Raw genomic sequence first — 25,363 nt, 5'->3', positions numbered from 1 at the left:
TTACCTTAAAAAGAATATGGATAATACAGCTAAGGAGAGAAGTGTGTAAATACCTTTGTGGGATGCTGCACCTTGTTCCCCTGCCAAAAGGGATTTTTCAGGGCCACTGTGCCTTTTCTCTTCCTGACTTGGAGGCAAAACTTTTGTTCCAGGCTCAGGCAGAGGTACTGATGCAGCTTGCTTCTCTACAAACTTTCTTTCCACATATTTTGCTCTGATGTATGCCTCCTTCTCCTGCCTGTCATACACAAAATTCCTGGAGTTAGTAAGCTAAAATTTTAGTATTTTCATGTATTAAAAGAATGTCTACTTTGTACTAAAGTCAGTAACCAAAACTGTAGCTTGGCATTGCACATAAGACACACCCATAGCACATTGTCAGAAAGATGCAAAGCACACCTGTCACTTTCTGGATTCATGATTAAATTTTGCATAAGGCTCAAAAGCAAGTAATTTTGTTAAGTTCACAAACATGTATTTACTTTCAGACAGAGACTTTGGAAAGTGGTATGTGGAAGAAATAAGAATTAGTTACTCTATGTTACCTGTATTAAAGCTTTATACAAGTTTACATTGTTAATAACCTACTAATAAACATTTATTTAGTTTCTTACATAAATACAAATTGCATTATCTGTTACAGGAACATTAAGATTACACAAGAAAACAATAACAAACCCTAGGTAGGCACAGCCATCAGTTCCATATCGCATACTGAAGTATTTTTCCTTGTAACCTGAGGTTATCAGCTTAAAACACAACAGCAGTTGTGCCAAACTGATAAAATGAGCTGTAATTATTGCATTGGAACTGCTGAAAAGCAGTTACCACTAGAAGGAATATGTAGCAAATCTCCTACTTTGTTTATATTATCATCACTGTCTCCAAGTGGCCAACACTTCACAAAATGCAGTTTTCTATACTATAAAACTACTGGGCAGCAAGCAGCACAGAACTGGAAAGGTAGTAAAAAAGCAAGTTTGAAGAGCCTATACAGCAGCACAAAGCATTGGGAATCTACCTTCAAACACAGATTAGCATTAGAAAAATAGAAGACAGCAGCACAAAGATTTGAAGGCTGCTGTAAAGCAGCAGAGCTCATGTACAATGTAGGTAGGAAGATGAGAACATCCTGAGGAACAGGGAACAAAAGTCAAATGGAAGAACAAAGTCACTGTAAACAAAAGGAACAGCCACAGGCTCCTTCCAGGAGCACTCACACACCAAGGACAGCTGGCTGAGCTGGTGCCCAGCAGAGAGGAAACAAAATCCACATGTCCACAGTGATGCTCTAGAGCTGTCATGGAAAGGAGGGAGTGAGATCACAAGAAGAACAAATGAACAGCAGAAGCAGAAGGGACCAACAGAAGGAATGCCCAATAAATAGAGAGAGTGAGAAAAGGAGAGATACAGGGAAATGAGTACTTCAAAGGAGTGTAACACAGTTAAGTGGCAGCAGCTTTTACAGGGGAAGGCTAAGGGAAGCAACAATAAAAGGAAGCAACAGGCACTGCTGGTAAAATACTACCTTTGACTTCCAGATTGTGGCTTCTTTACTCCCATTTTTTCCAACTTCGCTTCATATATTCTATTTATAACATCATTTCCCAATTCACACATAAGCTATAAAGCAAAATGAAAAAAACTCAAATATAGTTGCAAAAAGCTTTATCTACCTATTCAGCTGTTTTTAACCTCACTCAGCCTATATTTACAACTCAGTGTTTTCACTGCTAAAAGTACACTAGCAGAAATAAGCATGGGTTTATATGATAATAAAGAAACAATCAGTGAATAGAGACCAAATTCTGAGTAAGATAAGAAAAAAATCTAGTCACTCTTAAAGTGCCTGAAAAAACAACCACCAGAATGACACCTGCAGGCCTCATTAACAAATGTGCTTTTCTACCAGCTTTGACAGGAGCTGTTCTTTGCCCATCAGGAAGAGATAATTCAATCAACTGTATTCCACCTTACCCAATGGACCAAGAAAAGGAACAAAGACAAAAGCCTGCTTACAGGAGAATTTCACCCTACTGATTGCAATGAAAAGATTTCTTGTTTCTAATACCAGGCAGAATATTTAGTTCTGATATTTACATGAATAATAAAAGAGGTACAGCTTTTTTTTTTTTTTTTTTTTGAGTGGGCGTGGGGGTTGGTTGGTTGTTTTCTCATGAAGATGTTGATAAAAAAATTATTTAGCCACAAAGCACATTGTCTTTTGATTGTTCAGAATAGAGAAGCAATTCCTAAGTGCCAGAACATCACAGCTAGAAACAAATGTTTGCATGAGTTATCCAGTTGCACACATGCATTCACGCATGAGTTCCTATTTGAGTATTTCATTGTCATATGACTTTTATAACCATGGTTCAAGCTAGAAATTTGGCACACAAAAGCAGCTGCATGAGTATTCTCCTATAGGCCAGAAGCATCTCACTGTTAAGAGCTGACATTCAAATTTTTGAGTATGATCATGCTTTAGGCTGATATATCACTTCCAAAATTTTCAGCCCACTGAAAGACATTATTGGTCTGTAAACAGATTTGCCTTTTTACATGTTGAAAGTATCAGATGAAACTTGCTACTCAGAGTGCACTTGGGAACCTGAAGGTGTTGTAAGTTGTTCTGAATTGCAAGTTTGTAGCATAAATTACTATGGAGTATAAGAAAGTATGAATTAAAATAAATCAACACACAAATATAAACATTTTCTGCTTAAAACTGCAAGACACATTGGGTACAAATGTGTTTCCTGCATTGGACTTTCTGATGCAGAGGCTTCAGAACAACCATCTAAGTACTGAATAGAAACCTGTTTCAAAAATACTGTACCTTTAGGAGTTCAGGTTCCCATGAATCCAACGTTAAAGATCTTACTTTTGAAAAGTGGACTCCCAAGCTCCTAAACAACATGAGAAAAAACATTAACCTGTAACTACATGTTTTATCTCACCTCAGACAGATTTACCATTAATTTATGCAAATAAAGCAGTTACGTTAATTCTATTTACAAACAAGGGTCTCTAATTTTCTTTCAATATACCTTTGAAGAGGCAAACACCACCCTTGCTAATTAAGGCACTGCACAAATGAAATGCAGCTGTGAGGAGCTCCCCAACCTGTGTATCCCAGAGCACTCGATGCACAGTGTGATTCCCAGGTTGATACTGGCCCAGCGAGGATCTGCCAAACCACAGTCACAGCAGGCAGCATTGCCAGCAATGCACTGCACTCTCTGCAGAGCACTCTCTCCTTTCAGCAGCTTCTCTTTGGTCTCACTCCCAGATTCTAGGCTCCCAGTAGAAGGGGATGATTTCTTTTCCTGTTTCTGAAAAAGAAAAGACACAAACAAACCAATTAAGAGACATGCTAAACTAAAGAAATTAGAGTTCCACAGATACTGACTGTACACTAAAATCCAAAAGTCTCTCCTGCCAAGGCCAAGGAAAGCCACAGAATAAAAAAAAAAGTTTAGGTTTTTAGAAGACATATAAAACTGAATATAAGAATATCCCATGATTTTTAATCACACTACAGCGAAATCTCAAAAAAACATACAGACCATAGTAACATTAACATGATGAGTCAAAGACAGATCAGATATAATTCACAGCCTTCAGAATTTCATTGCCTTTCCACTGGAAGACAAACAATGGATTGTTGCTTTCCTTCTCTCTCATTAAAAGAGGCTTTATGCATTTAAAATTTTCAGGATCTAAAGGGAGGTAGTTGTTTGGTGGATTATTAAACTCACCTCAGATTCATCCCCTTTTTCTCTGTATGCTGTGGCAATACTGGTCTGAACAGCCTTAATCCACGCCTGCCGCAGCTTTTCCGAGTCAGCCTGCAGCATGCAGCTCCTGTGACAAATCACAAAGTGCTCAGAGACAGTGGCCAAGCAGCTGACATCCAACAGCACATTGCTCAGGCGTCTCTTTTTATGAGCAAGTTTCTTGCTATCACAAGTTTAATAGGCATCATCTAATAAACACATTTATTTTAAGATAACAAAGCAGCTGAGTCTTTGTGAGCTGCAAACTCCTTATTTCAAAATTATTTGCAGGTAATGCTAATATAAGACACAGAAATGATTCTTCCAAAAACACTAACAATGGCTTAGCTTCCTATTCCTTTTCTTATTCCAAAGTTTTCTTTTTTATATCCTCAAATGCATTTTACACCTGTGACACAAGTCACAGGTATCCGTCCTTGAAAACACACTTTCATTCAATGACATCAGGAGAGTACCTTTAAAGATCTATGACAGAATGAACTACTCTGCTCATCAACAGTAAAAGAAACAGGTCATGAAGCATAAAACTGTTCCAACACTTATGGGTTGAAAAAGCACAGGCAAACAAGAGCAAAATGCATGTTATAGTGAACCACAACTGGGGATGCAGACATTAGGATGGACAGCAATCTACTCAAAAGAGAAATCTAAGGAGGAGTAGAAAGTGTAGATAACCTCCAGACCTACAAGCAAGTTGACCTCGTATCAAAAACTTAAATATGGTCACACCTCACAATCACTAACGAGGAATCCATGTCCTGCCCTTGCTGTGGCAGGATGCCAAAATTCCCTAAGTACATCCAATGCACTGCTGGAGCTGAAAATTAATTTTATTTTTAATTTAGCAGTTTCATTTTTAGTAGTTTCATTTAGTGCATTCTGAAGTATAATTCAACATGACTGAGACAACAGCTTATTTAAGTGCTTCTCTCTCATTGCACCAATCAGAAACGTGGAGAAACTAAGACCTATTTTCTACATTACTAAGCAGCTGACAGTATCAGCTACTACAAAGCCCCAGCAGAGCCCTGCACCACAAGTCATTTATGCAAAAAGCACAAGAATGCATGTTTGTTTTAATGCCAAAAGTAAACTAAATACCAGGGACACTTCTCACAGCATCACTTACTCTCAGCCAAAATTTCAGAGAGCAGAATTTTTCAGATACTTTTCCTGTTTTGATCTATCCCAAGAGAAACATTAATCTTACATTTTAAAACAACTACATGTAATTATTTTTATTTTTAAATAAACATACTGCACTGCTTCTCCTTACTTTGTTGGAGAAACCACCTCAAAACAGAATCGTCTCTCTATGTCTTCACAGTGTTTAACTGTGCAGAGCCGCAAGTCCTCAACAACCACCGTGGGATTATCCTAAGAGACAAAAGTCAACAAGAGAGTCACAGAGAAAAAATAATACAGTTGATAATAAGAGAATAATTCAATCCTGAATTATTAATCACTGAATTCTATTTGCCTGGTTACACTAATTTTTTCCTTCAAAAATAAAATTCGAACTCAGTGGAATTTGGAGATCTACAATCCAATCTACTGAATAATCAGCACCTTAAATTTAAACAACAGTATTTAAACTATAAAGATACTCTAAGAAATACAATTAACTCAGTATTAAATCAGAAAAGTTATACCTAAATCAGCAGTACTTTAAGTGACACATAAAAAACCCCAGAAGCTAAATGCAGCAGTTTTGAAAATTTGATTTAATTCATAAGAATTCCATTCTGAGCTATCACCACTTTAAAGGTGCAGTGAAAAAAAGAGCAATTCACAAACACAGAACGCCCAACCAAACATGCTCAAACAAACTCAACTGCATGTTTTCTTTCCAACCACAGAAATGAAGCTGCTTGATTTGACAGCATCAGATAGCAAGGAACAGCCTCTGATCCCAGTCTGTTTGCAGTGAAGAAGAATTAATTGCCATAAGCTCCTTCTTTTTTCCCCCACCATCTCTGTTTGTTCCCAACCTGAAGAACAGCTACAGCTCCTTGGTGCAAAAGCAGATTCTAGAACAGCAAACAAAGGAGCAGGGGCCCAGAACCTGACTGAAAAGGCTTCTGTGGCTTGGGGCAGAGCTGAACTTGCTGATTTAACACAAAACAGCTGCACTTCCCACCAGCAACAAGGCAGATACTGACTGCTGAACCACTGTGCATTTTCAACACTAAATACATGTATTTAGCAGCCCTGACTGCTTTGTATCAAGCTTTCATGCTTTTTTCCCCAATTGCTGAATTGGGTGTGTGAATCAGTAAGTAACTGGAGGAGCAAGTTCTGAAAGAGTTAAACACCACTGCTCAGAGAACAGCATGGAATATTTGACTGCCAGCAAGTGAGCACAAGCCTTCTGGGACCAACAGCTTTTAAAGCTCCAACTAGGTTACAAAACCCACAGCAAATAAAGTATGTGCTTACAATCAGTGCACAGGAATCTCAGAATCTGTCAGTGTAGCTATTAGTCTCATTTTACAAAGGGAGAAACTAATTTAGAAGAAAGCAGTAGGTTGTTGAAAATCACACAGGATCTTCACATCAGCAGTTTCCCCAATCAATCAGGAAAATCATCACCCAAACCCCAAACTATCCCAAGCCAGTTTTCAACTCCTACCTTAAATTTCTTCTGGTACACAAGTTGGTTATTTTGTATTGAGAACCAGCGCCTATTCAAATGAAGAGACATCCAGAGAATACATAACTGATTTTACAGTGCTTATGTGACTGACATGTGCTAACATACAGTCTACAAAGAGACTGCATGAAAGAATTCAGGAAAGTAATACTGCAGTCAATTTTGGCAAATATTTCATGACAATAATGAAAAAAGGGAAAGCAGAGACAAAACAGAAAAGAAAGCAAGGTTCAAATAATTTGAGTCATAAACAAACACATTCATGTTATGACAACATTAGTTAAGCTATTACACAAAACACTTTCATTTTAAAGAACATTTCCTTCTGCATTTTAGCAGCAAGCTATGATTTTAAGTAGTTGTTTGATAACACAAATTCAGATAGTTTGAATAACATAAATACTTAAACCCGTGTAAACTAATCCTGAAATATTTCTGGGAGCAGAACTAACTTACTAAAGCACAAAAAATGCTTTGGTGTTGCTATATGCAGGTTTAATATCTATCTACATTGGGCATATCTGAAATAAAAACAGTGCATATAAAAGCAAAAAAAAAAAATCCAATGAAAACCCTTTAAGTAGGATCCTAAATTAAGCCTCAGCTTAGAAGAAAAATAAAATAAATCAAATAAAAGCTTTAATGAAAGCATCCTGTAAAATCCAAAAGATAATATAATGCTTAAAAACTCCTCTGAACTGTATCCTTCCTTGTCAAACTCGCTGTTCACACAGGATACATCTCAGAGAATGGAAAAATCACTCACACTTTGGGGAAAAAACCCCTCAGATCTCGAACAAAGTTTTATCAGACCACTGAATGAAAAAAAAATAACCCAGTAGACATAATCATGCCTTTCTAGCTCTTCTGGGATGCACAAAATAAAAGCAAACCAATAACCACAATTTCATTTTCACTGACAAAAATGAAGGGAATGTACAAGACAATTCAGTGAAATTTACACTATACTTTGTTAAGGCTTATAATGCAAACCTGTGTTTACCACAGCATCATTCCTCAATCATCTCCAATATCCCACCTTTACCACACATCACTTTCTCCTGCACTACCAGGTAGTATGAATGGTAACAGTACACAAAATATTGTGTTGGAACAGATCTTGTTATTCTCCACAGGCTGTTGAGCATCAAGCTACAGTTTACTACAATTAGTAACAAGAGGGCCCCATGTATTTATTCAACCACCACAAGCCATTCCTGGAAAGAAGTGCACAAAGATGGTTAAGAAAAATTAATATATACAAAAAATGTTAGATCCCAAACAGAAAATCTAGTATTTGTTAGAAAGGTTAGTGTTTCATAGACAGATGAGATTCTACCTTTTAACAATTTATTCAAATGTTGTGCAGATATATTGAATTTAAAAAGCAACAACAGGATCTCTTGTCATTCTTGATTTTTTAAATTTATTAACAGCAGTAGTTTTGGTCACTGCAATTGAAAAGGGATCATCTTTACTATCTATTTACAGATGCAGTAAGGGTGCCCCAAATATAAGGTAGGTTATTGCTAATATTCATATAGGAAACTTAACAAAAAAGCAGACTTGAAAAGGAAATAAACTCATGTCATTTTTCATGTGCTTTTTGTGAACATAACACAAAAGAGAACAACATGAGAAGCAGTGCCTAAGTGATAAAGGGAGTGGTAAAGGGGAAAAAAGCAGCCTTGCCCCAAGACAACGAGCAATGGAGCACATCCCTAGTAAGAGCCTTAGGAAGTGCAATTAACTTAATTAATGCAATGCTTCATTTGTTCTACACCTAAATATTTCATGAGTTACTCTAGTAAACAAGCTCTAATCTCATCAGTTGGATATAAGTGAACACACAAATTTGTGCCATCTTTAAAACCTAGACTAGAAGTTTTGAAAGTTCCTTTTTTTTTCCCTAGTAGAGAAATTAAATCTGTTAAAAAAAATTCAGTCCAGCCACAAAGGGTGCAGGTTTTGGTGCTTTTCTAAAATAAATTTTTACTGAATGAGATCAACAATTTACAGTTTTGGATAACTTGTAAGTAGATGTCAGAGTTAATACATTTAAATTTTTTTCTAACAAGATGAAAGTGTCAGACTGCCCTCCAAGGTGTCAGCACCACAGCAGTTTTATTCAGGCCAAAAACTTGGAGTTATTCCTCATTAACCAAATACCATCAACAAACTCTTCACTTTACTGTAGCAAACAGACTGCTGGGGATCTACACCAGCATCAGCCAGAACTTCTGAGGTACAATCTCTGTGCTGAAGGTGCTGCTAAAGGGTAACCCACATCTATCAGGTTCTAAGAATAATTTAAAATCTTCAGGCATCATGTGTGCAATAAGTACTGATTATTACCAAAGTTTCCTTAAATGTGTTATTCTGTCAAAAGCAAGAGAGAAGCATGGTGAAGGAGAGAACATTCTTTGGAATGTTAAAGTAGTTTACACTGTCTCATTTTGTAGTGGTTAAATACAGTTGTTCCTGTTTAAAAACTGAATGTTTTCCACCATGTACACCTACACAATTCAAAATTGTATTTATTAAATAGGAAACAATGAAAAATCTTTAGAAAAAATCCTAATTTCTGAGAACTGAGAGTAATACTCAAAAAAAAATCAAATTTGAGTTTTACTTAAAACAATGAATTGTGATTTATAATTCTCAGAAACAGTTTTCTCCTCTAGTTGCTAGCAGCACACAATTAAAACAGAGTAATTAATAATGCACAACATTTAAAAGTACATGTCTATTCCCAATGCAGTTGATAAGAAAAAAAATCTCATCAACTTCAATTGGAAAAAGGCAAGACATTGATCATGTATGCTCAGAAGTTTGAGTGCAGAAACTTGGCTTTAATTCCTTTTTTAGCTAAAAACCAACTCAATCTTTCTGAATCTTTTAAAGGAATTGAGCAGCAGGTATACTGGCATCCCAGGCAGAATCCTTCTGTTATTTTCTTAGACTGAGTCACTTATACATCCATTGCAAGTAATCAAATTAAATGCAGGGTTAATGAAGAGCTTTTTGCGTGCCAAGGAAACATTGGGAAGGTATAAAAGAAGCTGGTTGGTACCTGATGTGATCTGGCTTTTTCCTGTCATGTGAAAAAATGGGGTAGGATTAAAACATAAGGGAAAGGAGGAAAAGGGATGAAAAATGCAAAATGAGCAAAATAAGAAAAGAATTAGCATGATCTGAAAATACAGCAGAATTAAAAAGGAAAACATCTATTGCACCTAATCTAAAACCTATTTGGAACATACTAGTGGTCTGACAAATGCTTTTCTCCCTACACACATTTATTCTTTCTTTATGATATGAACTTATTTTTCATTTGAATTTCTGGGAACTAAAAGAGCTGTCCAGCTACTGCTCCGTAATAAATGCACCTGACCCTTGTTCCTGATGCCTTAAGAAAACTGGTGTACAGTAAGGTGTATCATTTACCAACAGACAGACATACATTCTAAACACAGATGCCCATACCTGTTATTCTAAGACTCTGCAGTACAAGGATATAATTTTGATACCACTGAACTGCATTATCTGAAATACTTGTGTGCATTATGTTCTTTTAGTCACAACAAAAAGAGATTACAAAAGCTCCATCTCTTTCAAAACACAGTGACACTGAATTGCAAATATCTCGGCGTTTACTTTGCAGCCTGCTCAAACACATATTTGTTTCTAAAGCCAGTGTCACACAGAACTGTCCCAAGAACAGGAAACTTGATGCAAAAGCCCAAATAATTAAAGTCTTGAGACGCTGAAACACGAGCTGCCAGGTGCTGCAGGAAGAAATTTCATTATGCTAGCAAGACATTAGTTTGGACAGGAAACAAATTTTCATTCACCACAACAGATTTGCCCCCCTTCAAAGGCTGTATTATACAGTTTTGGTTTTTTTTCTCCCCCAGCAACCAGACTTTTCCCAGGGTAATACCACTATGGGGTCCATGGATTCACTGACCAACACATGCACAGAGAAACATCACATTTCTCTCACTTGTCAGCTGGAATCATTCTGCTGTGTCAAACCCACACAAAACCTATCATACCCTCATCTCTTATGCTTTTAATGTTGGCAACTATCTGCTAATAGTGGCCATTAGGAAGGGTTTTGGTGCCTTTAATTCACTCTTGATGGAGTTCTTAAAAAGGTCTAGAACCAACATAAGAGCAACTGAGACCAAGGAGGGTAAAAGAGAAGCCTCCAATTTTAATCCATATTAATACTGAGAGTGCATTTAGCAGTCAGCAAGGAAGAGCAGTGCTGTCACCTTTGGCTCAGAACAGCAGGAAATTCCAGTATTTCTAGGCAAATTCCTCTAGTTTTGTTTCAGCTAGTTGATTTTCCACCCACCTTCCCTAAAGACGAGGATATAATAAAGGAGCAAACTGCTAATCTGTAAGAACACTAAAAGTATCTTGTCTGTCTTGACTGCAGCTCAGAATTCCCTAAAATAAAACACATAATGCTCTAAATGTTTCCTCCTTCGATATTTTGTAAAATTTTACACACAAAACAGTTTAATGCAATGAAAAAAATCTTTTCTTGTACTTTAACTAGTGACTGGAAAAACCCTACAATCTCTAGTATATGATAAACTTCAAACAGTACAATTCCCCACAGCTGAAACTGTAACACTACACAACTAAAACTTTCCATCACAGGAAACACGCAGTGATCGCTTCTGTGCCTACAGTGTAGCAAGCAATTACAAATGTATTCAGAAACAAGAAAAATACTCCTTTATTTTTATTAAAACATAGCAAAAATGGGGGACTAGATTCAGAAATTAAAAACTGTCTTCATTAAGGTCTTAAATGTATATTTTATGTATGATAGAAGTAGTTTAATAACAATTAGCAATGGTTTGTGAACATGTGGAATACAAAATTTAAATGACTGATTAAATTTCAGAACTTTTTATTGATAGCATATCCAATCCTATTTTTTTGCCTAAAAGCATCCAACTAGTCTATCTCAGTGAGACAAATTATCAAGAATCTAATACTAAAAAGGTTAAAGGTTTTGCTTTATTGAATGCTCCTGTGATAAATAGACAAAAAAACCTATCAGCAAATATCAATTATGTAATAAAAGTAGGCAGCTCTGACTCATTAACAAGCTGTTTATCTTTGCCCTCTTAAATTATTACTTGGATATGCTTTTTATTATATCTGTTCAAATCTGTAACTTAATCTGAAGGAATGTCGTTGTGTATCTTGATTTAATTACAACTTCTCCTTATTTACTTTGTGTCCATTTAAATTGCCAACATACAGAAGTTAGTTTTACTTGAACCCTACACTCTAACCACCTGAAGGTAAGAGGCATGTACAGGATTCCTAGGAATGACAGCATGTGGAAGCAGACACTCCTGCCCTGCTCCCCCTGTCACCTCCCTTGCAGAGCAAGGCCTTCCTGCTGTTCAGAAGAGGAACCCAGAGACAGTTTCACCATCAGCAATGGCAAAAAGGACCTTTCAGCCCCTTGGGAATCCAACCAAGGACAATCCCTGCCCTATTACTGAGATGATCTCAGTATGCTAACACTGACATTTTACCTCACACCAGGAAGGTGCTTTTGATGCACATCTCCCGGCGCTCCCCCTTCCCCATCCTCTGATGCTTCACAGACTTGTCCTGGAGAACTCTGAATTCTGCTTGCATGAAACTAATCCAGAAAGTACATTACAATTACAGATGAATAATTAGACCAAAGGACCAGACCAGAATCAGTCCAAAGCAAAACCCTTTGTACTAGTTACCCATGACTTGCTAATATAGACACAGCCTTATTGACACCAGTGGCCCTTGCATCATTCCATGGATTTAACTGAACTGATCCCAATTTGTTACAAGCCTGTGGTGTTCTGAGATGCTCAAGGAAGTAGAGAATAATTAATATTGGAAGGGACCACCCACTCAAATGCTCATTCTGTCTTTTAAAACTCAGCAAATAGTTTAACAGAGGCACCACTGAAAAATAGCAGAACATGGACAATAGAGAGCTCTTTATCACAACAAATTACATCTAAAATTCAAGAACTGTATCCAGCTGTGCTGTAAATGCTCCAGCACATATATTGCCTCGAAAAAAAGCACATACCCTTGGAAATGCAAAAGAAATCCTGTTCAGGAAGAAAAATATTTAAAGAGTAGTAAAATACACATTGTAAAAGATATATGACTAACAATATATTTTGAATTCCCAAAAGGGCGATCAAAACTACTAAGCAAAAGTCACTGCACAGGAGAGGAATTTTAAAGGATAACATTGCTTATCTTTCAGGAAAAATAACTTGAGTCCATGACTGTGCTTCTCTGCTTCCAGTGGCTATACAACATCTGTTTTACTCTGTCTTCTAACACTTTCCTAGCATATGATCTCACAAGGGAAAGGTTTGCAAAACACCAGGAAAAATGGCTGTGAAGTGTCATCTCTAAGCTAATTAACAGAGTCACCCCAAGGTTCTGTGAAAACTATGGACTCAAGTTACAGAGATTATGAATCAGATGAGAATTCAGGTTAAAAAGCAGTATTTTTATTAGCAGCAAATAGAGGTTCTGAACAATTACCTGTTCCAAGTCTTGAAGGCATTGCTGGCTCTCTTGAATAAATAACCTTCCATAACAATGCCATTGGCTGCATCTACATTGTATTCTAGTTTAGTGTCATCACTGGAATAATCCTAGTACAAAGGAACAAGAAAAACACACTGCAGTTCAAATGAAACTTCAAATATGAGCAGTACTGTTGTCAAAGAGTAAATGCCTAGGAATAAGGTTTTGCTTGCAACACTTATTAGTCAAACCATGACTCTCAGCCCCTGATGGCTTTTTTAAAAAAAGCAATTTTAAGGAATGAGAAGCTGAAGATTTTTACTTTACCTGCAACAAGGGGAATTTCTTGTTCAGGTATTGGTGACCTCTACAGCCAAATAGAGGGCAAACATTGCTGACAGAGCATCTGATGCTTCAACTGTCTGCTCAAATGGTCTCATATATTCCCAAGAAAGGGGATAGAAAAGCAGAGGAAAAGAAGCCATGAAAGTTAAGAGTCAAAACTGAGAAACAGTTGCAGCCTGTTGCAGATATGTACAAACTCAGTGGTGCTTTAGCATTTTCTTCAGCTCTGTCATGTTGACAGCTGAGCTGCAGAGGAACCTTGAAGACAAGTAATCAAATAAAGATGATGCTATCAGTTAACTCTAGAGTAAAGCAGTCATGGTGATAGCCCTGATGACAAACCTTAGCAGGAATTTTTTCTTTATGATCTTGGATAAGATTAAAAAATCACAAGAAGGACAAGGGAATATGCATTTCCATCAACCTAATAACAACTAAACCCAGCTAATAACAATTAATAGCAGCTTTCTGGGCTTTAGAAAAGCTGACTGCTTATCTTATTATCTCATCTTTAGCAAAGGTAAGTTAGACTAAGTAATAACACATGTGATGATCATTTGCTTTCACATCCCATTGAGAACAGCATGGGCTCTTCCTAGGGAGGTAGAGCTCAGATATTCAGAGTGGGAGGCTAACATCTACTAAGGGTGCATGAAAAAGCACACATGGAATGACATCATTTTTCACAACTTTGTCCAGCAATGAAAATAATATACATGCTGTAATTTTATTTCACTGTTATTAAAATATATATCTTTAAAGTAGACTAGCAACATACGGCTTCTTCCCCTTAACATGGGTGTAAGGGACACATTACTGAAAATTAAATTTCAGAAGGAAAAAAGCAAACAAGTTAAATACTGAAAAGACAGAACATTTTGTATTATGACTTTCTGAATACTTTTTGTAAATTGCAAACATCAGCTTTGTGTAATAAGTATATCTGAAAGTCTCTGCTTTGTACTTTGCTTCTTAGGAATTCGTCTATACATAAAGGAAAAGAGGCAAGAAATATATATATATAAAAAGTAGCTTCAACACCAACATGGTCATTATCCCCAGGTAATAGCCCAGGATGCAAACAACTTTCGTGCTACACATGATGTTTACTCTTGTACATGCAGATGGTTTGGTCCAATCCAAGGTTAATTACACATGATAGTGAAATGGTTACAGATATTAAAATGGGCCCTTCTAAGCTCCCCACTCAGAACAGCAAAATTCCTTAAAATTATTCACAGTTTTAATCAATTACTATTTCATCTATTACTAATCTGGACAGATTACCTAATGTTGAAATGTTAAATCTGATTTTTATTATTGAATTGACAGATGATCAATGCAAGAGTTCTGAAAGAAAACGGAACTATCACATCACTACCATACACTGATCTGAATAAACATACTAGTTACAAAAGAACTCTTCACCAAAACAAAATCAAATTTTTAAATTTATTATTCAGCAACTAATAACTTTGATTTTCTGCCTGTTTTCTAGATCAGAACATGCTGAACATAAAAGACTTCATGTAAACTATCAAAATAAAAAGATAAAACCACTATGCACAAACTTAGACATGCTGATGTCACATTCCCTACATTCCCCAAAAACTGATAAATTACTCTAACTTACCAGCTCCCAAACATAATGAAATCTGCTAAAGATTTGCATCTTCCTGCCTCAGTGATGCCTGCAGCTCCTTGTCTAGTTGAAGACAATATACATTTCCCCAGTCTTTTTTGTCCAACCTACTATGTAATCACATTTTCCTTTGGGTCTGGAGAATTGCTGCAGAAAATGCAGCTGTCTTTTCCAGTGACTCCAGATCTGTGCTTTGAAGGTGTATATGGATCATTTACCATGCCACACTCTAAATGAGAATTATCTAAAATACTGAGCCTTCTCATGAAATGCATTTAGTGTCATTTTTAATTACTTCCCTGATTGAATTCCACTTTTACAGAGCAGAAAAAGACATTAAGAGTACAGAGGCAAATGTCAAATATCTCCTTAACTGAACATGGCAGACTACCAGCTGGAAGGGGGAGGGAATAAGGCTTCCATGTGCTTTATCCATAAAACTTCATTGATAAAGTTGTGATTAGGAAAAACAATCAGAAAAAAATGCCCCATTTCAATTCCATGGATGAAAGTTGAAAAAAACCCGAAATCAGCTGTGTTCAGATCTTAGTCTCTGCTATTCTACAATTAAAAAAATAGGAGCAAAGCAGTCACATTATAGTTTATTTTTATCTTGGTGCATGGAAAAGTTTAATGAATCATGAAAAATAATCTGGGGTGGAGAAAAATCCACCCATATCTTTCCAGTGTCCTGCATAAGAGAATCACATGTTAATAAACTCAGTCACTGTATGTGATTCAGAATTGTGTATTCTGCCAGCAGGCACACAACTGATAAAGCCTTCATTTTAAATATAATTAAACTAATTAGGTGTCAGGACTAAAGTAGATTTCACCTAACCAGAACTAAGAAAATTTAGCCAGTATTATGTAATTTTCACTGAAGTGCTACATCACAGAATTCATTCAGTTTTGAAAGAATAAACATCTATGGCTTCTATTCTGACACTGATTTTTCACGGTTGGCTGCTACTGGAAGAGAAACATGTAGAAGTGGGTTATATAAGTGAAGCACACAGCATGCTTTCATGCCTTTTTTCCACCCTTTTTCTTTAAATGTCCATGGGGTACAGCAAACCAGCTGGCAATGGAAAAACAACTTTCATCTCCAGAAATAATACTAATCTGGTGTGTCACAGAGCACTTAATATTCTTGACAGTGTTTCAGTGAATGCATTTTCGTATGAGCGTATCAATTCATCACACATCCTTGATTCATTTCAGAGCATGTTTTCTGTTTCTCTGTGTATTATTTTCTTGTTCCCAAAACAAAACCCCCCCATTATTTTTCTGTAGCAGAGCTTTTGATTTACTTTCAAAATTGCTATCAGGCCATGAAAGCTAATCAAACCATTCTACCAGTAAATCTTAGGAACTATATTTTAACATTTAATGTGGAACCCAAATTATTTTTTACTTTAGAGAATCAACATTTTTAAAGTTTTTTAAGAAGGCAGTAATTGGGAGAGCATAAGTACTAAAGAAAACTCTAACCTGAAAAATTAGGCCAGCATATACTGAGCAGGAGACACTAATTGTGCAAACCCCCCATTTAGAAGGCTGCTCCCATTCCCTTTCCATTGCAAGAGACGTTTGTTACACTTAAGCTGAAAAGTCCCTCGAGGAAGGGGTTAAAACAACAGACACTACAAGTAACAAGGTTTGCAGCCCAAGACAGAGTGAGAGAATGTGAGAGTGCCATTGAGCAAACAAGTCACTTGAAACACAAGCACATCTCTGGTTTTGGAGACAGGAGTTAGTCTGCACAACTTCTCAACAGCAGCTCTGGCTTATGCCTGCTTTGTTATTGTAGTAGCAGCTGGTTTCCTATCACCTTGTTTACTCAGTATGTTAATTTTCAAATCATTCTCACTCCAGCTGTTTCCTGAGCACTTCTTTGGAAGCAGATTTTTACTTTAATGGAAAAGGGATTTGAATACAAAAAAACCTATTTGAAGTTCAATGCAAACACTTTTCTTGTATCATATTCATTTTACAACAAAATATTAGGTCTGACACAACACCAAAAAGCCATGAAGCTGTTTGCAGGTGCAACTGATTTTTAAATTATTTCTTAATTAAATGTGTTGCTACAGCAATGGGCTGCAAACTGCTCAGAAAACAACAGTCATGTCTAATGTATTGACATTGTGACACCATTCTTCTAATATTAATCTTTACCTATAATAATGTATTACAAAAATTTCCCAGAATGATCATGAAATTCCTAGATTAATTCACAGCATGTGTTGCTCCAGTTTAATACAGAAAAAATATTTTCTGACACTGAAAAAAATAAAGAAAAATGTTTCCTGCATATTTGCTGAGTAAATAGACCACAAAACTTATAAGCAATTTAAGAAAGTAAATCAGATTATCAGCTCTGCTAAAAAAGAAATCACACTGTATTGGTGACCAAGCCCTTCCATGACACTTTTAATAGCCTCTCCATCAACAGCCTAATTAAGGACAATGATTATACAGAAAAGTGAGATGGATTATTTAATTAGTGCAATTGTTCTGCATGCATATGCACATATATGCAAACACAGGTAGTAGGTGGGCAGGTGTGTGCACGTATGCACTTACCTATACATTTCAGAAAAGGAACTGCTCTTTATCCACACAATGAAGGAAAGGCATCATTCTGAAGCATTAGATTAGAACTTCAGTATATTAAATACATATATACCTCATGGAATATTCAACACAATAAGCTTCAGAAGTTTCAGTTGTTAAAAAACATGGAAGGATTTGGCACTGGAAGATTTGGGAACATAGTGGAAAACAACATGACAAGACATGAGGAGACAATGGGGAATAAAGTTGCCATCTGGGACAGGGTGACCAGATGACAAGTAGTGATAAAAAGATCCAGAGTCTAAGGCAGTTCTGAAATCCTGATGAGCTGGAAGCTAACTTAGTGTGAAGCTTGGGAAAAGCAAGTAGGATGAGACAAAAACAGACAACGTGATTTGAATAAGGAAATAAGAAAATGATTGGACAAGCTGTAAGAGGAATCTCCAATAAAGCACAGTCTAAGCATTATCAGCACAAAATGTGACAGTGACTTCACTGATAAGGACAGGAGACAACACAACTCAAAACACAGAACTTAAGAGGACAACATACAGTACATTCTAACTGCCCTGATTATATTTTAGAGCCAGCATTAAATTGTCAAGTAAAGTAAGCAACAATAAAAGTAACATTATTGTGCTTGTCACTCCTACTAGAAATCAAGAATATTTATATTACACACAGATATGGCTTATCAAGTTTCATGAAGCTTAAAATTTTCAGCAATAATTGAAACTAGTCGAAATAGTTTACCTGTAAAGCAGCCTTAAGCAGCATTTGAAGAAAAAACAAAGACTGTAAACACCATTGGCAACAGCAGTGACCATAACTCATGGTAACTAGTTATTATTTCTACTATGGCTAATTAAAAGATAACTGCCCATAACTTACATCTTCAGGAAGCACCACTGTTCTCTTAACACAGAACCTCTCAATTACTGTCCATTCCTGAAACTGAGCCTTTAAGCCCAAAAAGCTTAAAATTTGACCTTCAACACTAATTCTCCAGTTCCATCTTTCCCATTTTCCCCCTTTCTTCCCCCTCCTTGCCTGCAGTTCTCTCCTGACTCCAAGCACAGCATGTCAGCACTGCCCTCATCATCACATCTGCTCAACTTCACAGCAATCCTAATGCTTCCCACCAACTCCTAAAGGGATGACAGGATGCACCAATAAAAATGTTTACAGCAACCAAAGATGTTATCTTCTCCCATGAGTATTAATTTTGGCTCCTCCTAAGGCTACCCAACTTATAATCTCAGAATGTTTTCATTCCTGAATTTATTTAGTTATCAGATTTCATTTCTATTGAGTGGGATTTTTTAAAATTTATGCCACCTGAACAAAACCAGAACATATTTGAATGAGAGTAAGAAGTGTAGCATTACCTTTAAACTGGTATCTAACCCCTTTCAAAAGTGCCTGTAGCTCACTACCAGAGAGTTCAGTGGAAATATTTTTAACTTCTAGCATTATACCAGCAAAACCAATACTGATCTAGAGCTTCTGAAACATCCAAACAACAGAAGTCATTCCCCCAACATGAATTACCTGAATTTTTCTCAAGAAGTAAAAAGAATTATTGCGCAAATCTCTCTCAAAACACCAATTAAAAGTTCTCAATTTCATATCTGTGCACAGTTGAACCAGTACATTAGACACTCTTTACAAAAGTTTACTTTTGTTCTTCATATGCAACAGCAGCTGCCACAGAAGCTCCAAGTGCTGCACTTGGATTTGGCACAGTCCAAAGTGAAACTTAGTGCTGTAGGGCTGTGCAGCACATACACCTCTTGTACACACAGCATGGAAACACAAAAACCTGTACAACTTATTAAATTCAAGAGGTAATAGAAATTAGGAGTTCTACTGAAATGCTAGAATCCCAGCATTCAAATAAATTCTACTGTTCTATTTATGTTTCAGTAAAAACTAAGCATAATATTTTGTTCAGTAACACAAAATTAGTATCTGCAATCCAACCTTACACTTAATGACATGTCAGTCTGTCTCTCTGCACTAAAAATACCATCCCTTGCAGTTCTGATGCAGAGATGCTGGGGAGAGATGCTACAGATAAAAAAAAAAAAGTGTGTGCAGCCTGCCTTTTACATTCTGTCAAGTACCTTTTGTTGAATAGTGGAGTGCTTTTGCTCCATATCTCTCTTCTCCTTCGCAGCATCTACAGCCAACTGATCCAGCTGTAAAGAGAAACACAAAATTGGATCTTTCAATTATCATAAGAAATTTGGCTCAGTAGATTTCAAAATGCTGACAAAAAAAAAAAAGAACTAACACATTATGTCTAGACATTGCAAGACTTTTATTTTATTTGCATAGCATAATTACTTCTTTGTCACAAATTGTTTACCTTGAATAACCACTGAAGCCTCGTTTAAAGCACTGCTCTGCCACCCTGAATTAACCTCTACCAAGGTGTACATTTCTTGTGAGCATTAGAAGAACTGTCTCAAAGAACAGCATGGTGCCAAGCATATGCGCCTCTGTACCGCATTGGTGCTCAGTCTCCCAGGAGGATGACTCATGCTTTAGCTGCTCTTGCTGGCCTATGCAGCAGCACTGGCAGGAGCAGCAAAAACTAGAAGGAGCAAATGCTATGGATTTTTCCCTCCACAAAGTAGGAGAACTGTCTCAACCAGGATTTTGTGCTGATAGTTTTGATCAGCTGACCAGCAGTACTCGAGAAAGATTGAAAATAAAAATATGGTTTTGAACATAACAGAGAATATTTAAGTTAGTATTCTTACAAAGTCTCTGATGATAAAAAGGACACTAGCCAAAAAATTTCCTTTTACAACCACAACAAAAAAAAAAGGAGGAAATTTAAGATACCCTGTAAGAAAAAGTCTGATTGGGGTTTTCTTCTGTGGTGAGTTGCTTGTTTTGGTTGTTTTTGTTTTACAGCTTTGATTCTCTTGGTTTTGTTGTTTGTTTGTTTTATCCAGGCCTTCATGTTTAAGTTAGAACTGCAGTGGGGAAGCAGATGTTGCCTGACAGCCCAGCTGGTTTGGTACTTACAGCCTGTAACACAAGGCTGTGGCCGGAGCGCGCCGTGCCCGGCGGTGCAGACGCAGCCCCGTGTGCAGAGCTCAGCCCGTGGCTCTCCCTGTCTGTGGGCCAGGGCTGCCTCTGCTGCAGGCCCACAGCCAGAAGAGCAGGAGCTCTCACTGGCCCAGGGCACACTGACTGACAGACCCTCTGACCCACCCACAGACAGCAGCCCCGCCACCCGCTCTCAGAACCACAAGTGGCAGGCCCTGCCAGCTCCGGCTGGTTCCCCAGTCTTTGACTTGCCCTGCTTGACATGATGTAAATAACAGAAAAGGGACAATAACAGGCCCTTACACCCTTGTGCCAGACATTCTCCAACAATTATGGAGCCATCAGAAAGCTGAAACATCTGGATCCAATTCTGTTCTCTTTTACTTTCTTTAACTCTTCTCTCCCTGTCTTCCCCTCTGGCTCAAAAGGCCATATCAGCACTTGCACACCTTTAATGATATTTGTGAACAGGAACACATTGAAGGCTGAAGTGTCCAAATGCCAGATCTATTTAACTTTAGCACTTAAAAATAACACGAGCCTCTAAAACAGACTGGGCTCAAAGATTGTTTTGCATCAACAACCCTTGAGAAACCCTTTCTCCTGTGATAAAGATGAGAACTGGCTCAAGTGTTGTTCAAAATTTTATAGGAATCCAGAATTTTAGCTTCTTGCTAAAACTTCAGATTCAGGAATCTGCACATGGCCCTCAAGAAATTCTTCCTTCTACCCCAACAGATGAAACAGAAGGCAGTCACTCAGGGTAGGGCAATTAGCTCTAATTTACCCTGAATACAAGCGTTTGAGGGCACAGCCAAAACAAAACTCTTAACAGCAGCTCATTCCACCAGTTATTTCTTTTGCTATGAAGACAGCATTGCACCATTCCTGTTTTCAAGCTCAAACCAGAGTTTCTTCCTTTTCACTCAGGTGAGCAGCACATCAATTGTCTTAGAAGAGACCAACAGCATATAACTATCAAAAGCTGTAGCAAATCCCAACTAAACTATCAAAATCCCAGTCATTATAGTATTACTGAATAATTTTCAGAAAATTAGGTTTTTCAAACTACTGCATTTACTGGTAAATGTATTTTTACAAAAATAATGCTCTAACTGGCATTCTGAGGAGAATTAAGTCAGACTAAAATACTTAGCTTTTTGAGTAGTCATTTCAATGAAAATTCAAATGTTTTCTTTTTAAGCTAATACCACATTTCATATGAAAAGAACCAAAACCCATAGTTTCCATGCAAAAGCTCCTATTATGCTTGCACACTATTAAAGATTACCATGCAATGATCTGATTCCCAAGGCATCCTACCCTGACCTGAATTAACCAGAAAGCAAAATTGCTTAATCCTATTCCATCACAATGAAACAGTAATTCTGAAAATACAGACAAAAATAATTCAAAACGATAACTATACTATTTAAGATCAATTTTATTACTTCAGATGCTGTTAACCCTTGTAATTGAGATCATACACAAAATTCACCTAGGAATGAAAACTCACTCACCAACAGAAGGAATCTAACAGCATTTTCACAAAAATCCAGCAAATCCCCGTTATGTCACAACATACTTTGTTAAAGGCAGAAGCTTCAACCAGTAAAAGCTGCAAAGCCATCAATTGTTAAAACTTTCAACAGTTATTTACAAATCTGCTTCTGTCATGAAAAATATCCCTTATATAAATGCCAAGGTCTGCTACAAAAGAACAATTGCGTGAGTTGTACAACTTTAGGGTCTTCAGTCCATCTTGCTCCAACTGCAATATATTTAAAACATTCTTAGCGATGGATTTTCTAAATTTAACTCCTTCAGTTGCTATGATACCAGCACCAAAATGAATGCTACACAGTGCTCCTTACCAGATCAAGCAAAAGCATGACCAGACATTCAAAAATAACCTTGTGTTTTCTTGCTCCAATCACGTCAATGAAATGGAAACAGTGAAGCCTGGCTGATGGCATAACCCACTATTAACTCCACAGTTTGTGTCTCCTTTCCCTGTCCCCTCTTCCACAGCAGTACAGGACATGAGTTACACAGCCAGGCACTACAGTTCAACACTTACAGCCCAACGTTGAAGAATAAAGGGCAAACTATGGAAGAGTAACATCTACCTGAACTGTTCAGGTGCCCCTATTACACCAAGACCTGACATGTCTCTACACATGATTAAGACCCAACTGGGGCCTAGTCTAGCAGAAAAATAACTATTCAGCCATTGGGTTGTTGGAGTTATTTTCTACAGCTCCCAATCTGCTCCACTGCACAGCTCAGAACAATTTAATCTCTTCTTCATTCAGTGGCACTCAATGAATGACATTCAATGACGCATCTACTCAAGATGAACGTAGAAGTTTGCTTTTTATTTGCTTTTTTACCTGGACAGACACTTAAAAATTTGGTTAGCTCCTTTGTAGATCTGTTTGGGAAGTGGCAATAGAGGGGTTTGTATCAGAGCACTTGTTGCAAGTCCTCAGGAAGAGGCAAACAGGAAGTGCTCATATAACTTGCACTGAAAAGCAAGTCAAGACAATGCTGAGTCTTCTTCCTGCATCACAGACAAATCCACATTTCAACAGTGTATGTTCCAATCTATTTGCAAAACCATTTTCCATGTCTCCTGTGTGCAGTAGGCAGTGGTCTATCTCAGCTTTTCATGAGTCCCTGACTGAAAACCCAGAAGTGTCAATTGTCTGTCCTTAAACAACAAAACCGGGTGAGAAGGATTCCATGCAGGAACTAAATTTTGCACTACTTATTAAAATCATACTTCCATTTTATGGTCTGAGTTGCTAACATCAAAGTTATATTTACACACATAAAAATTTAATTATATAGACTGCATAATTTATACAGTAAATAAAGTATATGAGTAGAAGTAAAATCAGCCTAATCTACTTTTTATTATTAGATATATTTATAAACATGGGTCATATACAAAAATTTTGAAATGCAAATAATCCAGTATCCTGAATATCACAATGTACCTCACAGAGCAGTACATGGCTATGCTTAGTATGTAAATCCTAAAGGTAGTATTAATTTTAGTAAACAGACAACTTTCAGTTTGTAACTATTTTCATTCCTTTCATTACAGCATATTTTTAATGTTTTGCCTGTGTCATACTACAACTCCCTTTTTGTTGAATAAATCTAACAAGTACCTGATGTGCAGGCATATATCAAGATTTCTTTCATTTCAGCATACAGTTATGCATTTTTAAAATCATTTGTTACCTGTGCACCAAGCTCTTTCATGTAGGGCTCAAGTTCACTAAACAGATCATAGCCTTGATGGAAAAAAGCCAGATGTGCATACATAAACGATAACATCTAGAAGGAACAAAGTAAATATTTATTCTCTTAAAAATGGTATCACATATCACATAAATATGTCACTTAATTCACATACCCTACAATTTCAGGTTTAATTTCTTCTCTCATGTCCTGATAGTTTTACATCAATAAGTCACAGAGCTTCCAATGTTGTAAAATAAACATGCAAAGTAAAGCAAGAACAGAACCAAGCCAAAAATTTCAGAAATCAGTTGACAGCATTAGCTCCATGAACAAAACAAAAGAAATCTACTTCTAATTCATGTCACCTGAAATTTTTGTTATCTCTCTTTAACTGGGACATGTAAGGTACAGAGGGGCTATATAATATTTTACTAATCATTCAAACCCATAAGCTTTATAACCTAGCTGAAAAGACTGTCTGGCCTTAAAATAGCAAACAAGTTGGGAAGGTGCAGAGCAGAATAGCAGGCAGTTATAAACCAACCCAAGTTAAGTTTCTGCTTTTCAAGGAATTGAAACAATTATGGGAGAGCAACTTCAGAGATCTGAAAGAACAGTACTGTTTAATTTGTCACTCTCCATCTCAATAAACTTTAAACAGAGATAATGTGAAGTAGAAAAGGGAATTCAGTGTGAAGCAAACTGGCATGCAGGTATAGCTTTATATTAATTTAGCAGATACCATACTATTGATACTAAAATTTGCCCTGTTCTTAGAAATAACAGAATTCATCTTAGAAAAGATTATAAGTAGCACTTACTTTCTACAAAGTAATAAATTAGACCTAAACAGCAGAATTCTCAGCAAAGTGATTTTAACCATGGAACACACACCAAAGGATCAAGAGTAGTGAAAACCGACAAGTGTTCAAATCTGAACCAGAAGGATTGTCAAAAATAGTTACACATGTATGCCCAGCTACAATAAAGGCCAAATTGGCAGTCATCAAACTGCCAAATGTATTGATAACATTTTGATCAATAAAAGGACTAAATTTTTAACATACAGCTTTGTGGTCATATTTTTAATTTCAGATGGATTAAAATATTTGATATACAGAGGATAAAGTATATCTTACCGATTTTAAAATTTCTGCTCTCCTTTTAGATTGAAGAACATTGATCTAGGAGAAAAGAAGAAACAAGCAATTTCTTTTATTCTAAACTTATTTTATTTTCAATTTTCCCCAAATAATCACATCCAATCTTAAAATATTGGAAGAAGACAGCTCAATATCAGACTTCCCAAAATACTTTTAAAAGAAGATGCACTCTAGTTCTGTCATGACATCAGTGATGCAATCAGAGAACACTTGCAAAGCTTGAGCTTCACAGTGATAGTTACAATTTTCTTTTATCAGTAGGGAAAGTACAGGACACCATTTGCTTGCTAGA

At 36.8% G+C, this 25,363-nt stretch overlaps 1 protein-coding gene across 6 annotated transcripts in view; it reads right to left on the bottom strand.

Annotated features, from left to right (window-relative positions):
* Positions 1-25,363, bottom strand: part of ACAP2 (ArfGAP with coiled-coil, ankyrin repeat and PH domains 2) — a 60,048-nt gene that overhangs the window by 8,270 nt on the left and 26,415 nt on the right. For 4 of the 6 annotated variants that reach the window (XM_064720704.1, XM_064720700.1, XM_064720701.1 and 1 more), the window contains exons 7-18: positions 25,048-25,092; positions 23,906-24,001; positions 19,717-19,791; positions 13,039-13,151; positions 9,527-9,547; positions 6,433-6,484; positions 5,077-5,177; positions 3,762-3,867; positions 3,127-3,335; positions 2,840-2,909; positions 1,529-1,623; positions 54-238 (exon numbers count right to left, since the gene is read on the bottom strand). In XM_064720704.1, coding sequence (XP_064576774.1) covers positions 54-238; positions 1,529-1,623; positions 2,840-2,909; positions 3,127-3,335; positions 3,762-3,867; positions 5,077-5,177; positions 6,433-6,484; positions 9,527-9,547; positions 13,039-13,151; positions 19,717-19,791; positions 23,906-24,001; positions 25,048-25,092 — 1,168 coding nt within the window. The remainder of the gene's footprint in view (positions 1-53; positions 239-1,528; positions 1,624-2,839; positions 2,910-3,126; positions 3,336-3,761; positions 3,868-5,076; positions 5,178-6,432; positions 6,485-9,526; positions 9,548-13,038; positions 13,152-19,716; positions 19,792-23,905; positions 24,002-25,047; positions 25,093-25,363) is intronic. The other 2 variants (XM_064720706.1, XM_064720703.1) reach the window with 1 other exon arrangement.

The sequence above is a fragment of the Zonotrichia leucophrys genome, chromosome 9, assembly GCF_028769735.1.
Source record: "Zonotrichia leucophrys gambelii isolate GWCS_2022_RI chromosome 9, RI_Zleu_2.0, whole genome shotgun sequence".
NCBI lineage: Eukaryota > Metazoa > Chordata > Aves > Passeriformes > Passerellidae > Zonotrichia > Zonotrichia leucophrys.
The sequence above is the reverse complement of the archived record's forward strand: the minus strand, read 5'-3'. Positions and strand labels throughout refer to the sequence as shown.